General features: G+C 36.2%; 1 protein-coding gene across 1 annotated transcript in view; it reads left to right on the top strand.

Annotated features, from left to right (window-relative positions):
* si:dkey-21p1.3 overlaps window positions 1-23,134 on the top strand; it is a 46,798-nt gene that overhangs the window by 8,031 nt on the left and 15,633 nt on the right. Inside the window, exons 3-30 of the mRNA XM_021478389.3 lie at window positions 3,092-4,067; window positions 6,429-6,499; window positions 7,582-7,635; window positions 7,777-7,896; window positions 8,384-8,422; window positions 8,515-8,568; window positions 8,937-8,990; window positions 12,684-12,791; window positions 14,351-14,404; window positions 15,200-15,253; window positions 15,338-15,382; window positions 17,616-17,669; window positions 17,751-17,795; window positions 17,874-17,927; window positions 18,029-18,073; window positions 18,166-18,219; window positions 19,640-19,684; window positions 19,774-19,827; window positions 19,968-20,012; window positions 20,396-20,449; window positions 20,641-20,748; window positions 20,821-20,874; window positions 20,955-21,008; window positions 21,094-21,138; window positions 21,241-21,294; window positions 22,711-22,755; window positions 22,886-22,939; window positions 23,014-23,067. Coding sequence (XP_021334064.3) covers window positions 3,092-4,067; window positions 6,429-6,499; window positions 7,582-7,635; window positions 7,777-7,896; window positions 8,384-8,422; window positions 8,515-8,568; window positions 8,937-8,990; window positions 12,684-12,791; window positions 14,351-14,404; window positions 15,200-15,253; window positions 15,338-15,382; window positions 17,616-17,669; window positions 17,751-17,795; window positions 17,874-17,927; window positions 18,029-18,073; window positions 18,166-18,219; window positions 19,640-19,684; window positions 19,774-19,827; window positions 19,968-20,012; window positions 20,396-20,449; window positions 20,641-20,748; window positions 20,821-20,874; window positions 20,955-21,008; window positions 21,094-21,138; window positions 21,241-21,294; window positions 22,711-22,755; window positions 22,886-22,939; window positions 23,014-23,067 — 2,547 coding nt within the window. The remainder of the gene's footprint in view (window positions 1-3,091; window positions 4,068-6,428; window positions 6,500-7,581; window positions 7,636-7,776; window positions 7,897-8,383; window positions 8,423-8,514; window positions 8,569-8,936; window positions 8,991-12,683; window positions 12,792-14,350; window positions 14,405-15,199; window positions 15,254-15,337; window positions 15,383-17,615; window positions 17,670-17,750; window positions 17,796-17,873; window positions 17,928-18,028; window positions 18,074-18,165; window positions 18,220-19,639; window positions 19,685-19,773; window positions 19,828-19,967; window positions 20,013-20,395; window positions 20,450-20,640; window positions 20,749-20,820; window positions 20,875-20,954; window positions 21,009-21,093; window positions 21,139-21,240; window positions 21,295-22,710; window positions 22,756-22,885; window positions 22,940-23,013; window positions 23,068-23,134) is intronic.

Below are 23,134 nucleotides of genomic sequence, written 5' to 3' on the forward strand. Positions count from 1 at the left end.
GATAGATAGATAGATAGATAGATAGATAGATAGATAGATAGATAGATAGACGGTCGGATGGACGGACGGATGTCTAGATAGATGTCTGGATGGATAGATAGATAAATAGACAGACAGACAGACAGACAGACAGACAGACAGACAGAGAGATAGATAGATAGATAGAGATAGATAGATAGATAGATAGATAGATAGATAGATAGATAGATAGATAGATAGATAGATAGATAGATAGATAGACAGACAGACAGACAGACAGACAGACAGACGGACGGACGGACGGACGGACGGACGGACGGACGGACGGACGGACGGACGGACGGACGGATGTCTAGATAGATGTCTGGATGGATAGATAGATAGACAGACAGACAGACAGACAGACAGACAGACAGACAGACAGACAGACAGACAGACAGATAGATAGATAGATAGATAGATAGATAGATAGATAGATAGATAGATAGATAGATAGATAGATAGATAGATAGATAGATAGATAGATAGATAGATAGATAGATAGATAGATAGATAGATAGATAGATAGATAGATAGATAGATAGATAGATAGATAGATAGACTGTCGGACGGACGGAGGGACGGATGTGTAGATAGATGTCTGGATGGATGGATCACAGTAAAAGAGTATTATTGTGTTTATAAAATATTATTATAATTTAAATGTTCAGTTTAATGATTGCTTGCTGTATAAAAGTCTCAATTTCTTTCAGGTGAAATCTCACTGACCTTTTAAATTGGTAACATATCTAAAGAAGACGCCTCATAGGTTTTTTAAAGATATACTTGTAGAGACATGCGTTATTTAAATACCAAAGTCCTCAACAAATCTGTTTCTTTAAGCGTTCTATAGTTCTGTTCTATTACACATTTTTAACAAATGTTGCACATCAAGTAGTGTGATTTTTAAATCTCCTCATCCTATCAGTTAATTGCAAACCAATGTCTGTGTACTTGAAATGTAACTCTTCAGGCGCTCAAAGAAGAAATCAGTGAAACATCAGTTTATCACTGTGACAGAATGGCTTTGAATCTGTTTGGTCAGCAATGTATTTTTATGTGTTTTTCCAGAATTGTCTACTAAGGGGACATGAATCAGCCGACATCAGTGTGCTATCTTTAGAGGCAGATAAAACACAGTTTACTTTGGACACAAATGTGTCACTCAGGGCATGCAGTGTCTCTTCACACTTGACAGGCTTGGTTTGAGTAACCTCTGTTTTATTAGGGTTTATTTGAAAAGGTTTGAACCCTGCCATCCAAAACAAACAGACTGAGACTTCTGAAAAGATCGTCTTCAATACTTTTCCAGATGATTTCTGGTGCAGTTTGAGTGAAATATAAATGCAATTAAATGAAATATACCAGAGTCATCTAAATTACCCAAAAACAGGATATGATGTCACAACATCTGGCCATGGTGTTCTGCTGAGGAGTTTCTGCTTCTATTTTGACTCTTTCACAAGCACTAAGCTGACAACAACAGCAACATTACATTTATGCAGAAGCATGTTCAGCATAGTTTTGGATGTTCTATCACTAAATCTATGCCTTTAACCTGCACTGAAACTTAAATAGTAATTTTTTACATCTTAATTTTGATTTTCTTTCTCAGATTATAGTTTTGACTTGGGTTGAAACTAAAAATGCTATTTAATACAAATCAAAATTTTTCTGCCCAAGGGAAAAAAAAAAAAAATTGTAATGTGATTGGGACACTGACAAAGGAAGTGGGAATACAAATGCAGGGTTTATTAGTAGAATGGTCAACACTGGAACAAACAGATGTATATGAGCAATCAGAGTCGTGGTCAATAAACAGGCAGATGGTCAAAAGGCAGGTAGCAGACAATGTAAACAAACAAACAAACAAACAAACAAAGCGAGGGTCAAAACACAGCAAGGCAAAGGAAACGCGTCATAATGTCACAACGTCGCATTGCTTGTGTGTATGCTGTTTTTAAAGTCCTTGACAATACTCTGGCTGGCTGTGTGTGCAATCAGCGGAATCCAGAACAGGCGCGTGTCAGCGGTGCATGACTGGATCTGTAGTCCATATAATGATGCAATTGTAGTTCTTTGACTATCTGCGTGTTAACCAAAGATCTGCAGCCGCTAGATCGCTGGGGATCATAACAAAAATATTGCTTTTATAGAGACCATGAATTGATTAAATTACTTTGGTCCAACAAGTACTATCCGTTTCTCCATTTCTGTCCGCTGTCTTTTCAACAGGATTCATTATGAGCGTAGCCAGCAAGCTTGCCAGCATGTTGGTGAAGTCTATTTAAACTGGACTAGAAGATCGTTTGGGCAGTCTCTTCTCTCCCAGCTTGTTTTGTTTATTTGTAAAAACTTATGTTGCATTTGCTCAGAGATATTATCAAATTTAACTCTGAGTGTTGACTATTATTGAGATCAATATAAAAAGACATATACTGACATGTGATGACAAGGGGGCCTTTTTGTTTTAATGTTTTCTCGTGTATTGTGGTTAGTTGGGAGGTAAGTGAATGTTGTTTAATTTGTTTTAATTAGTTAAAAACTTGCGATGGTTAGTTCAGTTTTTTTGTTTGGTGTTTTGGCTTTACCTTTGCAAGATTTTTTTGTTTGCTTTAAAGGTCAATGCCAAATAAATTTGACTACGTTTTTTCTTTGGTCAGTCGTCTTTGTTGTTGTTTTCTTTTGAATGGGAGATGAGGCTCCTGCCATCTTTTAGAGATGTCCAATTATATTTTATTTTATTTTATTTTATTTTATTTAATTTAATTTAAAAAAATTATTGTTACTGGTCTGGCTTGCTTTGTGGAGTTGTGAAAAGTTTAGAAAACGTAACAAATAAATATAATTAATAAACACATTAACACATAAATAAAAATAAATAAAAAGATACTAGTAGGCACAGAAGGCCCCTAGTGGCCCATATGTATCAGCTGATAACCACTGATAATGCCCATTTAATCAATTGATAACATTTAAAGCGAGTGTTGATTTTAGGATTGATATAAGTCATGTTCAATTAAATCATGAATCATAAACTATAATATATGTATATTTATGCTTAATTTTCAAGGCAGAAGATTTGGAAAAAGGAGCCAATGTTGCTGTCTTTGAATCTGTTCCAATGGAGGAGAAAGCCAAACCAGAGAAGACTGACTTAGAGAAGAATATGATGTCATTTCCATTGTCACCTGTTGAAATGAGTGTGCCAATGGTATTTCCAGATTCACAAACACTCATATGTGAATCTCAGAAACAATCACATAACACAGGCTCTGAAAAAATGAAGTGCCTTGCTGATTCTGTGAAATCTGATTGGACGGAAACCTCTGGATTTGACCAAGAGAAAGCAGGTGGGAGGAAAGCAAAGAAGATTTTCATTTCATCTCTCACAGTCCAACCCACAAAAATGACTCAATCACCTGTTTTTCCAGAGACCACAGACAAGCTTGACCCTCGAAGCAAACCTCGAACCATGAGCATGAGAAATACAGATTCAATGGCAGACAGTACTGAGCCCTTGCCAACATCACTGGTTTCAAGCACTACAGAGATTAGCATTTCAATGAACACAAAGCCAACAGAAACATCTAGAAGAATCACAGCCGATACTTTAGATGATGCATCACAGACAAAATCCATTGAGTATCCAGTCACTGCAGCAGCTCAAGACCTGAGCAGCACCTCAATCGATAAAGTAAAGTCACAGGAGGAAACTAAAGAAATCAGAGCAACTAGTCGACCCATGACAACAGGGCAAACGCAACCAGTGGCAATTACTCCGCAAATGCTTTTTCATCAGTCTGAAAGTCCCAAGACTGCAGGAGAGAAAACTAGTGGTGCTCTGATAAGAGGAGAAGAGCGAAAAGAGCAAGAGATAAAAGATTCAGACGAAACTTCACAGATTAGACTGGAGGATCTCAGATATACGAGTGAACAAAAAACACCTGTGAACAGAGAATCAGAGTCTGATGATTGTTTTATGGGGGATATTTCTACCTGTTCGGGACATCTTTCCACTGCGGTAAATACTACAGCAGAGACTAACTGTAAGTTTAAAAGCACATCAGAATAAAAAATAAATTATTAATTAATAGTTTTGTTCATTGTGAAATCCTGATTTTTATAAATGTAATATGTAACCATATGTGAAATACATACACAGGCTCATTTTGAAATTGTACCACTATATACATTTTTGGAGAGTGCCAAATACGTCCCAGGATCAATGTTTTTTTTGTTTTTGCAATTTTTGTTTTTGCGAATCCACCGGAGTTGGATCCCATTAGAGTGCGTTCGTGCCTGCTGTTCTCGGTTTAAACCACTGTTGACTGACTGACTGACTGACAATGAATGACTGACTGACTGACTGACTGACTGACTGACTGACTGACTGACTGACCGATTAACTGACCCACCCTCCTCCTTCCCTGAACCCAACCAATTGTACTGATTGACCCGCCAACCCATTTCCCTAAACCCAACCAGCAATTTTCAAAAGCAATCCAGAAAAAGAAAAGCCCTCGTCCGAAGCCAATTGGACAAACTGCTAACAGCGACAAAGCTGACTACGGGGGTAAATCGTCAGCTGGTGAGCACAAAAAGAAACGGCATCATGGCACTCCGTAGTGTTTCTTTTAAAAAGGAAATGCAGCCATACATACTTATGGCTACATAATTCATAATTCGCGATCTCCAGAAACGTATATGGAGCTATGTTTTCAGAATGAGCGTATGTTGGTTGAATACCAACCACCCTGCCTCCCCTAATAGTAATAGCACAAGTAAAAACTGTAATATTAAGAATAATTTTGATATCATAAATTAATTAAACTATTTAAATAACTTTTAAAATTAAATTACATTAGTCACAGTAATAGAAGCTTTATTCTAGGCATGCTCTGATCTATCAGCTGGAAATCGGACGATATTCACATTTTATTATGATCGGTACTCGCTAATCTGGCCAATCACATGAACCAATTGTAAGTGTTCATTTATGGGTTAACAAGCAGGGGAAGAGGCATTTTAACTTCTTATGCATCAAATATGCACTCCAATCTTTTTCTTCATTGAGGCACATTATTCTTCAATCATCTGCAATGTTTCCAGATTGCATTGTTAGTCATTTTTCTTACCAAATTATTTATCTTTTTTATACAATATTTTCTGTAAACTGCTTCTGACCATAACATATCCACTGACCATAACATATACACACTAAATGGTAAACGAGATGTGTTTAAGGGATATTTCTCTTAGGAAAGGAGAGATCTCCACTTAAGTATCATACTTAGAGGGAAAATGTGCTTTATATGAAATGTTACAGTTAAATAAAGCTTGAAGCATCAGAATCAGTACTCAGTATTGGCCGATCACCACGACGAGGAATCGGTACTTGGTATTGGCTCCTGATCTGAGTATCATTATTTTATTCCTAAATATAAATACAATAATAATACATAATATTTATACAATGATAATTGCTTAATTGTACAATTTTATTGTTTTTATTTTGATCGATATACAGATTATTAATAGTTTTCTATATATAATTTTTCTTCATACAGTGGGGAAATAAGTATTGAACATGTCATGTTTTTTCCAAGTAATAATATTTCTAATGGAGCTGTTGACATGGAATTGAACCAGATTTTGGTTAAAATACCGAAATGTATTAATACTTTATCTAAAAGGCTTTTTTGGTGATGGCAGCTAAAAGATTCTCATATGGAGAATGAAATCACATGCATTGCTCACGAGTGAGGATTTTTCCGAAGACTTTAATAGAGTGTACAAATCCTGATGGTTCTGTGGGTCTCATCTATTAAATCTTAGCTTTATTTTGTATTTCATATTGGATTCAAGTCAGATGATTGGCTGGGCCAGTATACAGCTTGATTTTCTTTCTCTGAAAGCATTTGAGAGTTTCCTTTGCTGTGTTTTGGATCATTGTCTTGCTGAAATGTGGTTTCATCTTCATCATCCTGCAAATGTAGATGTTGCACTGAAGCAGCGGATATTACTGTACAATGATGAAGACCAGAGGCTTGTTGAAAAACTACTGAAGTTTGAGATTTTAGCTGCTGTCTGGGTTTTGTGTTCAATACTTTTTCCCTGCAATTATATAAATATAACTTGATTTGGAAACTAATTAGTTTTCTTTGCATTTATGGATTTCTTTGGCTGTTACCAACATCCAGTGAAAATTTCAAGTCAGCAGCACCTTTAGCCATATGTTTTCTGAAAAAAATGGTGCCATGTTTAATACTTATTTCCTCCACTGTAGTTATTAAGAACAGCACATAAACAATGCTAATTAGTCTCACTAATTTATTCCTTATATAAATGAATTGATTTGCTAAATGTATTCATTTATTTATCAATCATTTATTATGTTTTTCCCTCAGCCAATCAGTTGCACAGAAACATACTCAGACAAGGAGGACCGTTACGTAAATCAGGCCTCAGAGGTCCAAGGGTATGAAACACACTTATCTCACTTATAATACATTCATTTTCTGTTATATTCACATTAATATTGGTTGCTGAAATAACATTGTGATGATACTTCACCTCAAATTTACCTCACAACTGTTTTTTAGTGTCTGCCATATCTATATACTAATACACTGACAATGTAACATTTCTATTCTGCTTTTAAAAGTGAGCAAAAAGCAGCATTTTAGAGAAGGTTAGAGAGAATTATTACTCTTTTGCTAGGATTCTATCATATATAACTCTTGAATGCAGTGCGTCAATACAACCAGATGATTATTGAAGAGAAATCCTCTTCTCCTTGCTCCTATCCTGTGTTTCTCACCCACATGGTCATCTCTGCTAGCCTTTATAGAAAATTGAGTTTGCAGAGGCATTATTCAATTAAGTGTGGAGCATTGGAGAAGGAGGGTCATTTACCTCTAGTGAATGGAGCTTATGAACAAGAACTGACTCATTCAGTGACATTGAGAGAGAAATATCATCCTGAATAGGGGAACAGGGTTACAGAAATTATTTTATAATGGCAGCGCTAGAAACGAAGAGAGCAAGAGAGAGTAGCAGTTATGATATGCACCATTTGTGAACTACTTATAGTGTTACGTTATTGTACGTTACGCTGCTGAGTTGTTTATTTATTGCATGTGGGTAAGGCAAACTCTAGAATGCTTTAGCAGTGTCGCAATACTTTGCAGTACATCACTGATGAGAGAGAGAGAGAGAGAGAGAGAGAGAGAGAGAGATGGTTGTAGTGATGTAGTGACAAAGCAGCCATTAGTTGAGCACTTACGCCCTCCTGTGGTAGAAGAGTTAACTAAAAGATGTTAACAAAGCTTATCAAATCTTCTGATTTTGACTTAATACTTGCTTGAAAATTGAAATGATGAGTGGATTGATTATATTATATTATATTATATTATATTATATTATATTATATTATATTATATTATATTATATTATATTATATTATATTATATTATATTATATTATATTATATTATATTATTAATATATATTATTATATTATTAATATATATTATTATATTATAACCATGTCTCATTTTAGGGATATCCAGGTATACCTGGTTTACCAGGCCTACCGGGTGACAAAGGAGACAAAGTATGTATTAATTGTACATTAATTGCATTTACATTATAATGTTTTTTTTTTATCTAAATATATTTTATTTTGTAAAAACAAAATCTTTCCATTTTAATTATTTAGCTCTAAAGAATGAATACTTAATTGTGTGTGACACAGGGTTATGCAGGAGTGATGGGTCGAACGGGTGAGACAGGGTACAGGGGACCAATCGGGCCTCCTGGCATGCCTGCTATTTTTGTCTGGTACTCATCAGAAGAAGAATGGCAAGCATTTAAGGTGCATAACAGCAATAAGCTTATTCTGAAAACGTACCCCTATATGCATTTCTGGAGGTTGCAAATTATGTAGCCAGAAGTACGTATAGCTGCATTTTGTCTTTAAAAGGGACCACAGGAAGCGGCACCTTCACAGGAAGGTGAAGAATGGGTCAGTCGACAGTAGCCTCTGGTGGATTTATGTGAGAATAGCAGGCATGGTATTCGCGAGAGAAATCTGAGATCTCAATATGCATACACAGCGCCCTCTGGTGGATTGGCGAAAAAATCTGCAAAGAAACATACCAAACATATCATTTGACGCTCTCCAGAAATGTATATTAGGCTACGTTTATAATATTGCTCATTTGAAATCATTTTACATTTTGATATCTTGCTGACATTTAGTCTGAAAAAACCCACAACTGATTATGCGAACAGCTGAAATTGAAGTGCTGCCTGCAGGCATACATGCTTATTTTTATTTCAGTTTTTCACTTGGTTTGCAGAGCAAGAAGTTCTACAAAAAACTAGTGTCACTGTGGCCTGTGAGTTATTATTCATTCAACATTTAACTACCACTGCCAGCTATATTTAAGATACTATATTCAACAGTTTGAGATACAACATTTGTCTTTAGAGAGTAAAGGGATTACCAGGACCAATGGGACCACCGGGAGATGCTGGACCACCAGTAAGTAAAAAAAATAAATGATATGCATATCATCTCCCTATGATTTCAACAGAGATGTATATTTTAATTACTTTTTATATCTTTTCTTTTTCTCAAACCCCAGTCAAATTCTTATATGCCTGTGGTTTTCAACCACGTTCCTGGAGGACCACCAGCTCTGCAAATGTTCCAGTCTCCTTAACAAAGCACATCTGATTCAGATCATCAGCTAATTAGCAGATACTAAAAGACCTGTTATGAGTGTTCGACAGACAAAAGAGACATCCAATACATGCAGTGTTGGTGGTCCTCCAAGAGCGTGGTTGAGAAACACTGTAGTATGCTGCATGTGATATTTCTACATTTTCACATTTTTATACCTGTTTTAGGGCCCTTCTGGAGTTTCAGGCAAACAAGGGAGGAAAGGGGAGCAAGGGAAACTCGTAGGTATCTCCTCTTTTCATCACATAACCATCAAATAAATGCTAGATCACTGTTACATCAAAAAAAATACACCATGTGGAGTTTTATAAAAGTGTGATGTAACCAAGCGCAGACATCAGGTCTGTAAATGTTTGACAGCCTTAGTGGGTCAACAAGAGTCACATTGTTCCACTGATTCAGAAGCTCAACCATACTGTTTGACTCATGCACACTTGTTGTTTAATCTTTGGTATCCTGGGAACAGAGCGATTCAGATGACATTGATCTGAACTTCTGCCGCCTGCCTCACCATGCATTCTCACATATTCACAAGCTTTTTTTAAAGAAAAAAGATTACTTCAAAGATTTTCTAAATGTTATTTCAACCATTGTAACATAATACAATCATAGGCTAATATTATCCAATTTTGTTACACATTGGTCCATGCAGGAAAAGGCCATTTCAGGGAATTATTATTTTTTTTTCTTTTTAAAGGTGCAGTATGTTTGACACCCTATGGTTAAACCAGGTATTGCATTCCTGGATCAAAACAAACGCAAGAGCAGGTTACTAGATTGAGGTCCAAAAAAATAATCTGATGATTGAGGATAAAGACTGATTTAAGTCGTGTTCTATATAAAAGCAACGGCACACAAAAGAGGGAATATTCTACATATTAAAAGGAATTTCTGTTCTAACCAACACCTCTAATTGATACATTAGAAATAGCTTCTATTTCTTGTAGAAACAATCACCTTACGCACACTTCATGTGCTTTATTTAGTGTTAAATGCTAATAATGTGAGACATTTATTGCTATATGCTGAAAGCAGCTGCTTATAGTTTACCTCTGTAAGAATTGAAATATTGCAAATATTCTGATATCTTTGACAATTCAAAACATGAGCTGAAAACAGAGACTGGTGACTTCACAACCCACCAGTGGGGAATGCGGGAAAAACCAGTTCCTGCTGCATTTGCATCTGAGATTGCTGAACTCAGCTTCATCCCCCCAACTCACGCATATGGTCATTTGAATGTTTTAAATTAACCAAACTGACTTTAACTATCATGTTTGATATCATTTGAAATGTCTCAGTGCGATTGGTACAATGGTCTCATTCTCTCAGAAATAGACATAATCAGAACAATAAATATATAACTTCAGGCATCTTTTGAACCACTGTGAAGGGTGTGACTTTTATATACACACCCCCTTCCTTGAGGGAATTCTTGGATTATTTAAGGTAAAGTCTAAGAAAAGCTCAGGGCGATTCTGCCTAACCAGATCAGCCCATAACATGGCTTGCGCCATGTTATGTATATTACAAAGTCAGGAATGCATCTTGGATTTATCTTTGATAATTTGATGTTTTGTATTGATCATTTATGAATTGACTGATTGAATTGGCATAATACATTTACCTGACTAATAAATTGTAATGTTTGACCATATTTTGCTCACTCTGTAATTATTAATTCAAGTAGATTACGCTGTATCCTTGTTTCCGCACGTCTTGCATCAGGTCAGTAGACGGACTAAAATCCAATTGAGATGGAGCATTGGCACACTAATTGTGTTTTAGCGATCCGGCTGACTCTTGATATTGATTCATGTGTACTTAGGTGGAAAGGGCGATAACTTCCGTCTAGGTCAACAAGGTGTTGCACGACTAACCTAGATTGGGTACCCGACCTTTGTTTGAAGGTAATATTATTCTAAATTAAGTTCATATGGGAAACCATGGGCTTGGTGAAAACCAAAGTTACTATAGAGTCCAGTAGTCGGGTACTTTTATATTAATGCCCTAACCTCTAATTAGAAATGATGATTGTCTTAACTCAAAGGTGTACATCTAAGCGGGACTAACTAAAGTATTTTAGAACGAGCGCGCTGGTAGCGGCCATCTAAAGTATTAGTCAATTTACCTCTATTTAATATTCAAGACTGACCGGAGTGTGACCGTGAGGGACGCCTTCGGCCGAGGCGATTTCTCTGAGCGACATGAGCACCCGAATGAACGGATGTAATAGTTACTAGTGAAGACAAACGGTTCAAACATTTATCTAAATTACATATTGATATAATCTTCTTAATGTTTTATAATTGGAGTCAGATAAAATGAGGATAAATATATTAATATTCTAAACCACCTCATACTAAAATTGGAGTCAGATATGAGTAAAGTTAATATAAATCAACATTGTGCACTGTAAAGACCGAACATGCAGTGAACCTTCATCCACCAGTGGACACCGGCATTGGGCCAACTGGGTGGACCCTACACCTCGGATCTTCAAAATAAAATTAATTTAGGACTGTAACTCAAAACCAAGACATAGTGATGAAGCATGTACATTTAAAACTGTTAAAGAGGTTTAATATGTATTAATTAGATTATAAACCTTACCATTTCATGAGTGAGTGCAGATTCTGTGCTTCTGAATGGCTGTATTTAATTTTTTTGTCGTGTTTCGGCTGGTGTAAACAGCCAAATTGCTTATCACTACAAATCTTTTCATGTAGCGTGTTTTTAGGATGCAAGGTTTGAATGTAACCTGCTCACCTAATGTTTAAACGTATTGTATTTTTTGCTAATTCATAGCCTCATGTGGAACTCTGAATTTGCGTCTCATTTGCTACAGTCCACCGGAGGTTGCATTTCGGTCACGCACACATGCTTTGAGAGCCTTTCTGAATGAATGAATGAATGAATGAATAAATGAATGAATGAAACATGCGGTTTTCCAACAAGGCAACCCAAAGTGCTGAAATATAATTGGAAAAACTTGGGTGGGTTAAAATAAGCAAAAGAGAAAAATTTTCTGTTACTCAAAGCAGAATATCTGACTTCATCATTGTTTTTCAGATAGACAAGAATGTTCACTTGACATGTTTCTTAAATATCTGCAAGCATATTATTGTATTTTTGTGTTTTAGAAGAAAAGCATCCCGCACCTTTACGTAACCTTGTTACGCCCCATGGCACACAAGGACGTAAGTTAATAAAAACAGGGACACTCAAGAAAGCCAAAATGATAAAAAAAAGTAATGCAAGAAACATGTTATGGTTGCATTGGGACACAAATTAAAGCAAAAATATGTAAATGTACCAGTCAGCAATCAGTGGTGTTTTAGAGGCATGTGCATCGATGAATATGTAATGTAGGATGTTGGATGTACAAAAGTAATTCGATATAAATAAAAAAAAAAAACAAGAAAAAGAGTTCAGTCAAATGAAGCACCCCACCTCAAATTGCCAGCCATACAGTTTTTAAAGGGTACAAAGAAGTCAACGACAGGTGTATTCCTTAGGAATGAGGTTTGAAGGCGGAGCCAACCCTCAATCTCGAAGACAGGAACTTCATTAGGACGACACAGAGGCTGCGTCCGAAACTGCCTACTTCTAAGTTACTCCATTTTAATTTAAATGTACTACTTGGTCGTTAAAAAAGTACATACTATACAGTATCAATGCGAGCAGTATGAATGGAATTCAGATGTACTAAATCTGTCATTTTGTCATGGTCACGTGACCTGTCTGTCAAAGCACTAATGGTTCAGTCTAAACTGTTTTAAGAGGTCACTTGTTTGCCTGAATATTCCTTAAGAATCTTGAAAGTTCATATGAATAATTTGTATAATATGAAAATGTAGACCTCTAGTATTTATCAAATGATAATAAGGAGACTGTATGAAATGTTTGACTAGGGGAGAATAGGACCAATTGGAATGCCAGGACCACCAGGGAGAGCAGGACCTGAGGGCACTGCTGGGAAGGATGGGGAAACAGGCCCACCAGGACCACCTGGGGAAGATGTAAGGCTTACGGGAATTTAAATACTTCATGTAGCATCTTTTCAAAGTGTTTGCGTATTAATTTGTTTTACAGTTCACACAAGAAATGCAAAAATTATTTTAATTTAGTCACTCTCCAGGCTATGCAAGTGCATTTGTTTTCAGTAGAACATTAATGAAATTGTGGCCCTTGGTGTTTCATAAATGTTCACAAATAAAAACATAAACAGGAAAAATCTACAAAAACACAATTGATTTGTATTGGGACAACATGAAGGAATTAAAGTTAACTTACTAATTTTATGAATTTAAGTGGATAACGAATAACGTATTTTTTCGAGTGTAGAAAAAAATGAAGAGATTATGTGCAAAGCCAGATTACCCAATTAATTTTCATAAAGCATGTTTTTATGTTGCGTTAACACAAGAGTTTTCTTAATTAGTTTTCAGATATTATGTTTTTAAATAGAGTGTTTAAGAAAAACTGTTGTAGATACTTTCACTCAGAATGTGGATAAAAGATAATTATGTTTTAAATAATGTTAATTTTCTTACCAAGACTGATAATTTCACTTCACAAGAATTCAGTATATTGCAAGGAGCCATGAGTATTGATTTTTGCGTTGCCTGTATTTATTTTCTTGAATCTCAAAATGTCAATAGCCATTGACATGCATTTTAAAAATCACCAATGACCACAGATTCAACTAAAACTACAACTGTATGTCTGACCTGTGGGAATATACTGTAGTATAAGCAACAAAGGCTCATTCTAAAAAAACGCAGCCCTACATACATTTCTGGAGATCGTGAATTATGTAGCCAGAAGTATATATGGCTGCATTTCTTCTTTAAAACGATCGCTACTGGGCTGTATGACGGCGTTCCTTTTCATGCTTACCAGCTGACCTCTTACCTCCGTATGCATTATGCTTACTCTTTCCCGCTGTTAGTTTGTCTCTTTAGCTCGCCATGTACGTCGGCAGACTTGAGACGCAAAGAGGAGTTAACCTTAACGATGGGGTTTGAGTCTGGCAAAGAACGATTCTATTAAGCAAGTACAACAAAAACAGAATTTCAAAAAAATTTAAATAAAGAAGTAAAAAACAGGGTGAGGATGTGGTAAAATTAGAAAACATGGTAAAAATCAGGCAAAGGCTTTTCTTTTTCTGGATTGCTTTTGAAAATTGTTGGTTGGGTTTAGGGAAGTAGGTGAGTGGGTCAATCAATACAATTGGTTGGGTTTAGGTAAGGAGGAGGGTGTGTCAGTCGATGAGTCTGTCAGCCAAACAGTCAGTCGACAGCGGCCTCTGCTGGGTTTACGAGAGAACAGCAGGCACAAATGGCACTTGCAAGTGAAAATTGAGATCTCAAAAAGCATACACAGCAGCCTCTTGTGGATTCTCAAAAAAACAAAAACTGCAAAAATCATAGCTCCTGGGACGTATTTGGTGGTCTGCTGAAATGTATATAGCTGTACGTTTTCAGAATGAGCCTGCGTTTACTATAAGGGTTTTCATGTTAAACACAAGTCTATACTGTATTTGTACAGATTTTTGTGAGTGTGTGTTTTTATATAGGGACCAAAAGGTTATGATGGAGAGAAAGGCAATAAAGGGGAGCTAGGTGAGTGGGTAAGTATGATAACCAACGCACATAACAGTCTCTTTTTCTGCTCAGTACAACACTACATACTCCATCCCATTTTGCACTATTTTATTTTTTATTCTTTTTTTGCACATAATCCAATTGCACTAGGCACTTTTTGCATAATAAGCACAATAAAAAAAAAAAAAAACACTGTACACTGTTTACATCTGTTTCATTACTCAAATCAGGTTTACATATTGTTTACTTTCATAGATATTTATTACATTTACAAACTTACATTTTACAATCAATCTTCAGTCACTTCTGTGTATATATGTGTATTTATGTGTATGTTGTGTATGATGTGTATGTTGTGTGTATGACTTCACTGTGGACGGCAAAGTAAGAATCTCATTGTACAGGGAGACGTGTTTCCTTACTGTGCACATGACAATAAACAGTTGAATTGAATTGAATTGAATTGAAGTATGACCAGACTTTTTCTATGGATAATTTCATAATAAGCCAGTAAGTGTCTTTGAAAGCTTTAGTTTTACAACAAATTTGAACTTTCGCCATGTGTCATGTTCTGCCATTTCTCATCCACTTTATCTGGGAAATATTTTGACTAATTGATTTCATAGTACTCTTACTAAACACATTACATGATAATACAATCAATTCTGTTGAACGTCCACATGTACCTAACCATAACGTAAGCATAAAATCCCTTAGGGTGTTTATCGACAAATCAGCTGTAAAGCAAAATAAGCAATTGATTCTTTTACGCTGCATATTGCACTATTCCAATTTAAGGCAAGTGTAACTGATGTGTTTAGGGTGATCTTGGGGAGAAAGGACCTCAGGGAACCCAAGGAATGAAAGGAGAGAAGGTACTGTACAAAGCTTCCTCTGCTTTTCAGACTTCCACTATAAGTGCATATGATGAAATTGACCGGTCAACTCTGTTTTATTAGGGAAAGAAAGGAGAGAAGGGTCTGGCTGGGGTAATAGGATATAATGTAAGTAGCAAAAGAATGCTTCTGATTGTTTCTGATTTATTTACAAGATTTGTATTCCTCTGTCTGTACACCACTGTTACACAGCATCATTATTATAAAGGTTTTTCATTATGTTTTTGTAAAAAAAACCTCATTCATTTGATTAAAATACATTAAAAGCTACTGTAAAATATTATAGTTTAAAATAAGATGTAGTGTACATTTGGTTACATTTATAATTTAAAATGGGATTCATGAATGTAATTGTCAAGCTAAATTTTTAGTAGTCATTACTGCAGCCCTCAGTGATCATTCAGGATGCTTTCTTGATATTTGGTGCTTGGAGAAGATATATTATTATTATAATTAATATTAAAGGGATCTTCTATGCCCCTTTTACCAAGATGTAACATAAGTCTCTAATGTCCCTTGAGTATTTTATGTAAAGTTTAAGCTCAAAATACCTCACAAATCATTTTTTTCTAACTCTTTGAATCCGCCCTTTTTAGGCTTTGATCAAATGCCTTTTCTAAACTCGACATTTATAATCCTCTCAGTTGCTGACATTATCTTCAGCAGGTACAGTGTGAAAACTCTAATGCTGCGTTCACACCAGAGGCGGATGAAGCGTCAAGTGCGAGTGATTTACATGTTAAGTCAATGCAAAGACACAAATAAATATCCTGCGGTGCGAATGATGTGTTTTGCTCAAATTAAGTGCTGCAAGTTTAGCATTTTGTGTGTTTGACACGTTTGATGTGATTGCCGCAATTAACACGCATATCACTCAAGTTAGAAAATCTGAACTTCAGTGGACATTCGCACTGCGTTAACCAATCAGGAGCTTGTTCTTTTTGGGGCATGATTATGGCGTAGTGCCTGTTGTTGGTGTCCAGAAGGAAAATCCTCTTGCTGACACATGCAGGACAACAGTTTATCAAACTGGCCTGGGCTCAGTCTGAAGCACCGCTGAAAGCCTCCATCATCCAGGTACAGTTTCTAGAGGAGTTGATGAACTCACAGAGCTGGGTGCACTGCTAAAAGGATCTAGTGGACCTAGACACAGCACCAAACGAATCTACGCTGTTGTTCAGCCTTCCTTAAGCCTCAAACACAGCTATTTTCTTAGTAAAATCCATGTTTGCTATTTAGCAATGAATCATTTGACGCGCAAATGAAGCAAATAAACTCAAAATGTTCACGCATCAATTTGCGTGCAAAGTGAAGTTTAATTTATAAAAATTTCGAGAGGAGTACGCACTCATGATTAACCCAGCTGGCTCATATTAGCTAATCATGATCCTCCAATCAAAGGATCCCAAGTTCCTATATATATCCTCCTTTTCCATTTACAACTATCTTCGTCTGAAGAAACCCCCATCCTCCCCCTTCTTCCACCTTTATCCAAAATAGGTGGCTCGGCGGCCCAGCAACCAGTAGGAATTCCAATGGCTCTGGCTCCTTACTTGAGCATCTGGTGTCTCTGCGTGGAGCTGGCACGTTTCCCCCGTGGTTTCGGTTTTCTCTCAAAGCCTAAATATGCTCTGCATTATAGACCACTTAAACCTAAGTCTCTTTTTCTAGTCGTCTCGCTCTCAGGAACTTCACCTTGGCCTTAGCTGCGGGGGAGTTTGAGATCGCCCTGAGTCTCCCCTCGCCCCACAAAGGGAGGGAGCCCTGGACTCGAGGATCCCTTGAGCTCAGGGCTCTCTCCCGGGAGAGCATGCCAAATAAGCTTTCGTAAGTCATGAGCTAAGTGTGAACTCTTGAAATTACAATTTATTTATTATTATTTATATGTGTCGTATCTGGTGTGAACACAGCATAATAGTGGATGGCTGCTTCTCACTCAGGGCTGTTTATGCTAATGAGGGAGAGAGCGTCCCTAATAGGCGGGGCTTTCCCCAATGATGTAAAAAAAGGGAATGTCAATCAAAGGGTTCCTAGAGAGTGTTTTTAAACAAGTGTGATTATAAAAAAGTGATTAATAGTTTTTTTTATGATTATAGGCTGGCTATATTAACACACTGCTACTCTTAATAAAGGATTTTTGCATAATAAGTTCTCTTTAATGAAAAGAGAAAAAATATCTTTCACACAAGTATCCTTCCTGAATGAGCATTCATTAAAAAACATACTGACCTCAAACTTTTGAATATACAGTATATATTAATGAAAAGGTCTGTGGTGGTTGTACATAAAGAATTTACAAGGTCAAAACATTTTTATAACATGCATAAAACAACAACAACAGGGGCTGCCCGGACCCAGAGGACCACGGGGATTCATGGGGCCACCTGGTGCATCTGTATGTCATTTTATTTGACTCAACCATATAAAAATGATTAGCAAACTGGTCATTTTATTTCTGTAATGATCTCCTTCCCAGGGACAGAAAGGGGGTATTGGATTCACAGGATCACCAGGACCACCAGTATGTTACAAAACTTAATTTATCCAAATATGACATCTCAATTTGTCATGTTCATAACTCAATTTTTAACTATTAAAGGGACACACAGGGCCGAGAGGGCTGAAGGGAGTTCCAGGCGTCAGCGGACCTCCTGTAAGAAACACTTTGCTATTTACAAGCCCTCTTATTAAAGGAAAGCCATAGAAATTCATGAACTAAAACCTGTGAAATCTGAATTGTAATTCTCTTCACAGGGACTTCTAGGCGAGATTGGGCCAAGGGGACCACCTGGCAAACCAGTAATTATTTTTCCAGTGTAAAGTCAGTATTTTATTTCCAATAGATTTATTTACTTTATATATTCTAATAGCTTGTTTGTTACAAATTTCAGGGAGAGGAAGGGCATGATGGTGTTACTGGTATTCTGGGTGCTCTTGGACCGCAGGTGCTGTGTTTACTGTACATTTTAACATACAGTATTTCTTGAATGTATTTATGTTTTGTCATTACCTTTACATGAATGTTTTATTCTGGTTAAGCCCCGTTCTGAACAAGACCTCTCATTGTCTTATATTACAAGAAATTGTTCTAGTTTGGACATATGTAGACATACATTCACTATGCACTTCATAGCATGACATTTTAGGGTCAGAATTTGATCTAACCAACATTAAAGCATGCTTCCGCCCTGCCTTTTGTTAATAGTTCAGGCTGCTAATGGTGTAATGGCAATTTTCTTGGCACATTTTGGGTCCTTCAGTTGAAATGTATCACAGTTTAAACGCCCCAGTCTGTTTGAATAATGATGCTGAACAGTATCTATCTCTTTATGACCACAGTCTACCCATTTTGTGATGATTTCTTCCAGCAGAATAGCACCGCATGTCACAAAGCATTTACACAACAGCATCTTCAGCCTAAAACCTTTTATTTTATTTACATGACAATGGCTTTTTTTGTGACTTAATGCACATAAATCTGAAAATGGGTTACAAAGAGTACACTTTTGAAGATTCTGCTGTTGTTGTGTCTATGAAAACACCTCAAAACTTGAGTCTATGAAAACGATGCCATCATGCTTGTGCATAATGCGTAATTAGGGAAGTGTAGTCTAGTGCAAACAGACATACTCAACGATAATGGAGTACACTGTAGTGTTGTTGCTGCTCAAGTGTTGGGTAACACATGTAAACGTAGGTTCAGTTTAATATAGAGCAACTTTAGGATATGGTTAAATGGGAGATTTGCATCATGGATGTGCAGATCACAAATCTACAGCAACTGCCTGATGTAACCGTGTACAATAGTTCAAAATCTTTGAGAAATGTTTCCAGTACCTTGTTGAATCTATGCTACGAGTTCAACTTGGTGCTAACAAAGTGTACCTAATAAAGTGGCCAATTAGTGTGAATGAACATTGTATTTATTCATTCATTCATTTTCCTTCGGCTTAGTCCTTTATTTTTTAAGGGTCGCACACTGTGAAATAAACCGCCAACTATTCTAGCTAATCTTTTACGCAGCAGCTGCCCTTTCTAGCCGCAATCCAGTACTGGGAAACACCCATAAACAGACACACTACGGCCAATTTAGTTTATCCAATTCCTCCATAGCGCATGTCTTTGGACTGGGGAGAACATGCAAACTTCACACAGAAATGCCAACTGTCCCAGCCAGGAATCAAACCAGCAACCTTTTTGCTCTGAGGTGACAGTGCTAACCTCTGCATTGTGATCAATGATGTTGAAAACACTTGAATACAACCTAGTTGTTAAATCAATCTGAAATTCGGTATAGTCACTGAGTGTGTTTTTCTTTCCTTCCTCTCTCAAACTATAACTGCTTATCTTATTAAATCTCTTCAGGGAAAACCAGGAGGTGATGGACCACCAGGTCAAAAAGGAGAGCGTGTATGTGCATCCAATATTATATTCCGAAAACTTGTAAATTATATACACAGTTGAACTCTAATTATGAAATGTATTTCTTATTGAAACAGGGAGATGTAGGAATTGAGGGAAGCATTGGAGGTCCAGGACCACCGGGTATAAAAGTAAGCCTGCGGTTCACTCTTAATGAAGAGTTATGAATTATTTACAATCTCTTTTAATTTATTCAAAATTTTTTGTTACTCCATTTCATTTGCTTCTATGATAATAAAACAAAGCTCAGAGCCACTTTTTTTTGTTTTAGGGTGCCATTGGAAAACCAGGAAATCTTGGACCCTCAGGTGATCCAGTAAGATTACCTCAAACAGCTCCTTAATATGTTAGACGTCTGATTGTTTCTAAACACTTTTATTATGATTTATTACATTATGTTGTACACATTTAGAATTTTAGTTTAAATATACATTGAGCATTTTCAGTATGTTGTCATTCATCTACATTTCCCTCTGTTTGTATAAATATGTAATGCTTGATAAGTTGTTGATTGATTTCTAACAACAGAATTATGAGGTATTAAATATTTATTATGTAACAGTTTAATAAAATCACAGCAGGCTACAGCACTTGTCACAATAATCCCAAACGGAATTTTTAATCACATTGTGCTGCCCAAACTAAGAGAAGCTACCTTTTGTGAAATTTTTTCTTGTTGTCTTTGCTTGAAACCTTCAGGGTTTAAAAGCACGTCGTGGAATGAAAGGAGAATCTGGCCAAAAGGGAGATCAAGTGAGTTCACTGAACTATTTACAACAATTCTGGCCAAGTAAACAATACTTATGCATAGCCAGATAAATGCTGTCCTCAGAATAATGAAACATAAATAAGTTAATAATTGGAGGATTGGAAAACTAATAAGTAAATGTTGAGCAAGCGAATAGCGAATGCATCTTTGTTTATGTGTGGTTTGTTTTCATCAGGGTGCTGCAGGTCTGCCAGGTAAACAAGGCTTCAGAGGTAGAGGAGGCCAGTCCGGGGTATTGGGAGAGACTGGTTCTAATGGACCTGCTGGTTTACCAGGACCCACGGTGAGAAACAGGTGTTTTTTATCTGGTTAAAAACAGAACACATATAGCCAAAGCATTGCTTTGTTTCTTCAGGGCAATGATGGATTTATTGGAGAGCCTGGCAGACAGGGACAAGATGGACCTAAGGTACTAATGTCAAAGATATTTGCCAAAATGTGTTGCAATGCAAGACAAACACAGTAATCATATCTAAATGGCATCTTTAGGGGGAAAGGGGTTCACCTGGTATCCAAGGTGTCCCTGGACCACGAGGTGATAAGGTGACAGATGATGTTGACAAATGTTATATATCAGATTTTGCATACATAATCAACAATACATTAAAATAGCTTTCTACTTTAAAAGGGTCGGATTGGCCAAGGAGGATTTTCAGGTTTTCCAGGTCCTTTGGTAAGCTTTTATTTCATGAACTTTGTCATAGTTACAAGAGCGAGGACAACACAAAAGTTTGAGTAGATTCATTTTAAGCTATTCTAAGTGTTTGTTTTGTAGGGAGAAATGGGAGAATCAGGAGACCAAGGACCTGAAGGAGAGCCTGGTATTAAGGTTCCCTTGTACATCAAATCATTACTTTTTAAATATATTAGAATATAGAGATGGATAATGATTTAAATACCCTAATTTGATTTAATTTAATTTAATTTAATTTAATTTAATTTAATTTAATTTAATTTAATTTAATTTAATTTAATTTAATTTAATGTAATTCAATTCAATTTAATTTAATTTAATTTAATTTAATTTAATTTAATTTAATTTAATTTGATTTGATTTGATTTGATTTGATTTGATTTGATTTGATTCTGATTTACAAGCACCCATTTCAATACTATTAAATTATTGGTTTTATTTTTGACTCTTAATTTAATTCAGTCAATACAGATGTAATAAATGCTATTTGTGTTTAATAAAAAATATTATTAATAGATAGTATTCAGTAAATAAAATATGATTATATAAAAACATTAAATATAAGACATAGAACAGTATATTTGTTTGCAGTGTTACTTCAAAAAAAGTTACTTTTAAAAAGTAATAGATTACAAATTACTGATTACTACTGGAACATTGTGATCTGATTACATTACTGATTACTTAATGTAATAAATAATCAGATTACTGATTACTTTGAAGTTACTTTTAAAACATAAAATATACATATAAAAATACAAAGTAAACTGCAGCTCTTTCAGTAATTTTAATATCCTCTGAAAAACATTACCAAGGGTTGATCACAGCAGCTTGACATTCTCGCATTATTCACCTGTTTGTCTTTTTTTTTTTGCACAAAATAAGAAAACTGGATACCTGTAATCATTGACATCCATAGTATGAAAAAGCACTGCAGTCTTTGACTGTTCTGTGTTTGTCTGAGGTAATTAGTCTACCGAAATGTGTGTATTTCAAAGTATAAAGCTGATCGGTCAGTTCTTGTCACGGGACGGTTTTTATCTAGGTGCGTCTGGGAAATGCCAGCGCATGCAATATGTGCTCTCAATATGCACATGCACGCAAAAGACGCGATATATAAAGGGCCTCATAAGCAGCTACTGTGCGCTTCTCTTCACATTCTGTTTAGGTTGAGTTGGGCCGCCATGTTTTTGGGTGCCGGTGTCCTCCTTGGCGACAAGTAGAAAGCCTTTTTTATTTGAGCGCTTGAACAAGTTTCCTGTCAAGTTTAAAGCAGTTGAAAGTTCTTTAAAGACTGGACATAAACTGCATTTAACAGCAATATTTTAGTTTTCGTGCTGAATAAAATCAAAGTAATGTCTGTATTTTATGTGAAAGAAATTGAATCAATAACAAATCAATTTCATTTTTAAAAACTATATCTTGACAAATAACTGTTGTCCATGCTATTCTCATTTCTTTGATCAGGATTATTTTAGACAATCACATTTAAGGCCTGATCAACCCACTAAAGCAGGTTGCTGACATTGTTTTTATTTTACTATGGAACAGGGTAGACCAGGAGTGCCTGGAGGGACTGGATCTAAAGGCCGAAAGGTATATCAAATTCCCTAGTGGTCAGTCAAATGTATGTCATACTCCAGCAGTATATGCATATTAAACATGACATTGCTTAACTACAGTACATGTTAAAGTGGATTATCTAGCTCGGTTTGTTATCAATTAGGGTCTGCAGGGTGTTTCAGGCAGTCGAGGACCTGACGGCACTCAAGGTGCACATGTAAGAGCCCCAAATACTCTTTTTTTCCCCTTCTTTTTTCATTAGCAAAAAGTTATTTTTAAATTGTGTTACAGGGATCAACTGGACTATTGGGATCAAATGGAGACAGAGGACATCGAGGACCCCGGGTATCTTCTTCTTTTATGCATTTGTTAGCCATTGCTGCATGGACAACACAGCTGATTAAATTTGATC

Source organism: Danio rerio, chromosome 8, assembly GCF_049306965.1.
Source record: "Danio rerio strain Tuebingen ecotype United States chromosome 8, GRCz12tu, whole genome shotgun sequence".
In the NCBI taxonomy this organism is placed as follows: Eukaryota; Metazoa; Chordata; class Actinopteri; order Cypriniformes; family Danionidae; genus Danio; species Danio rerio.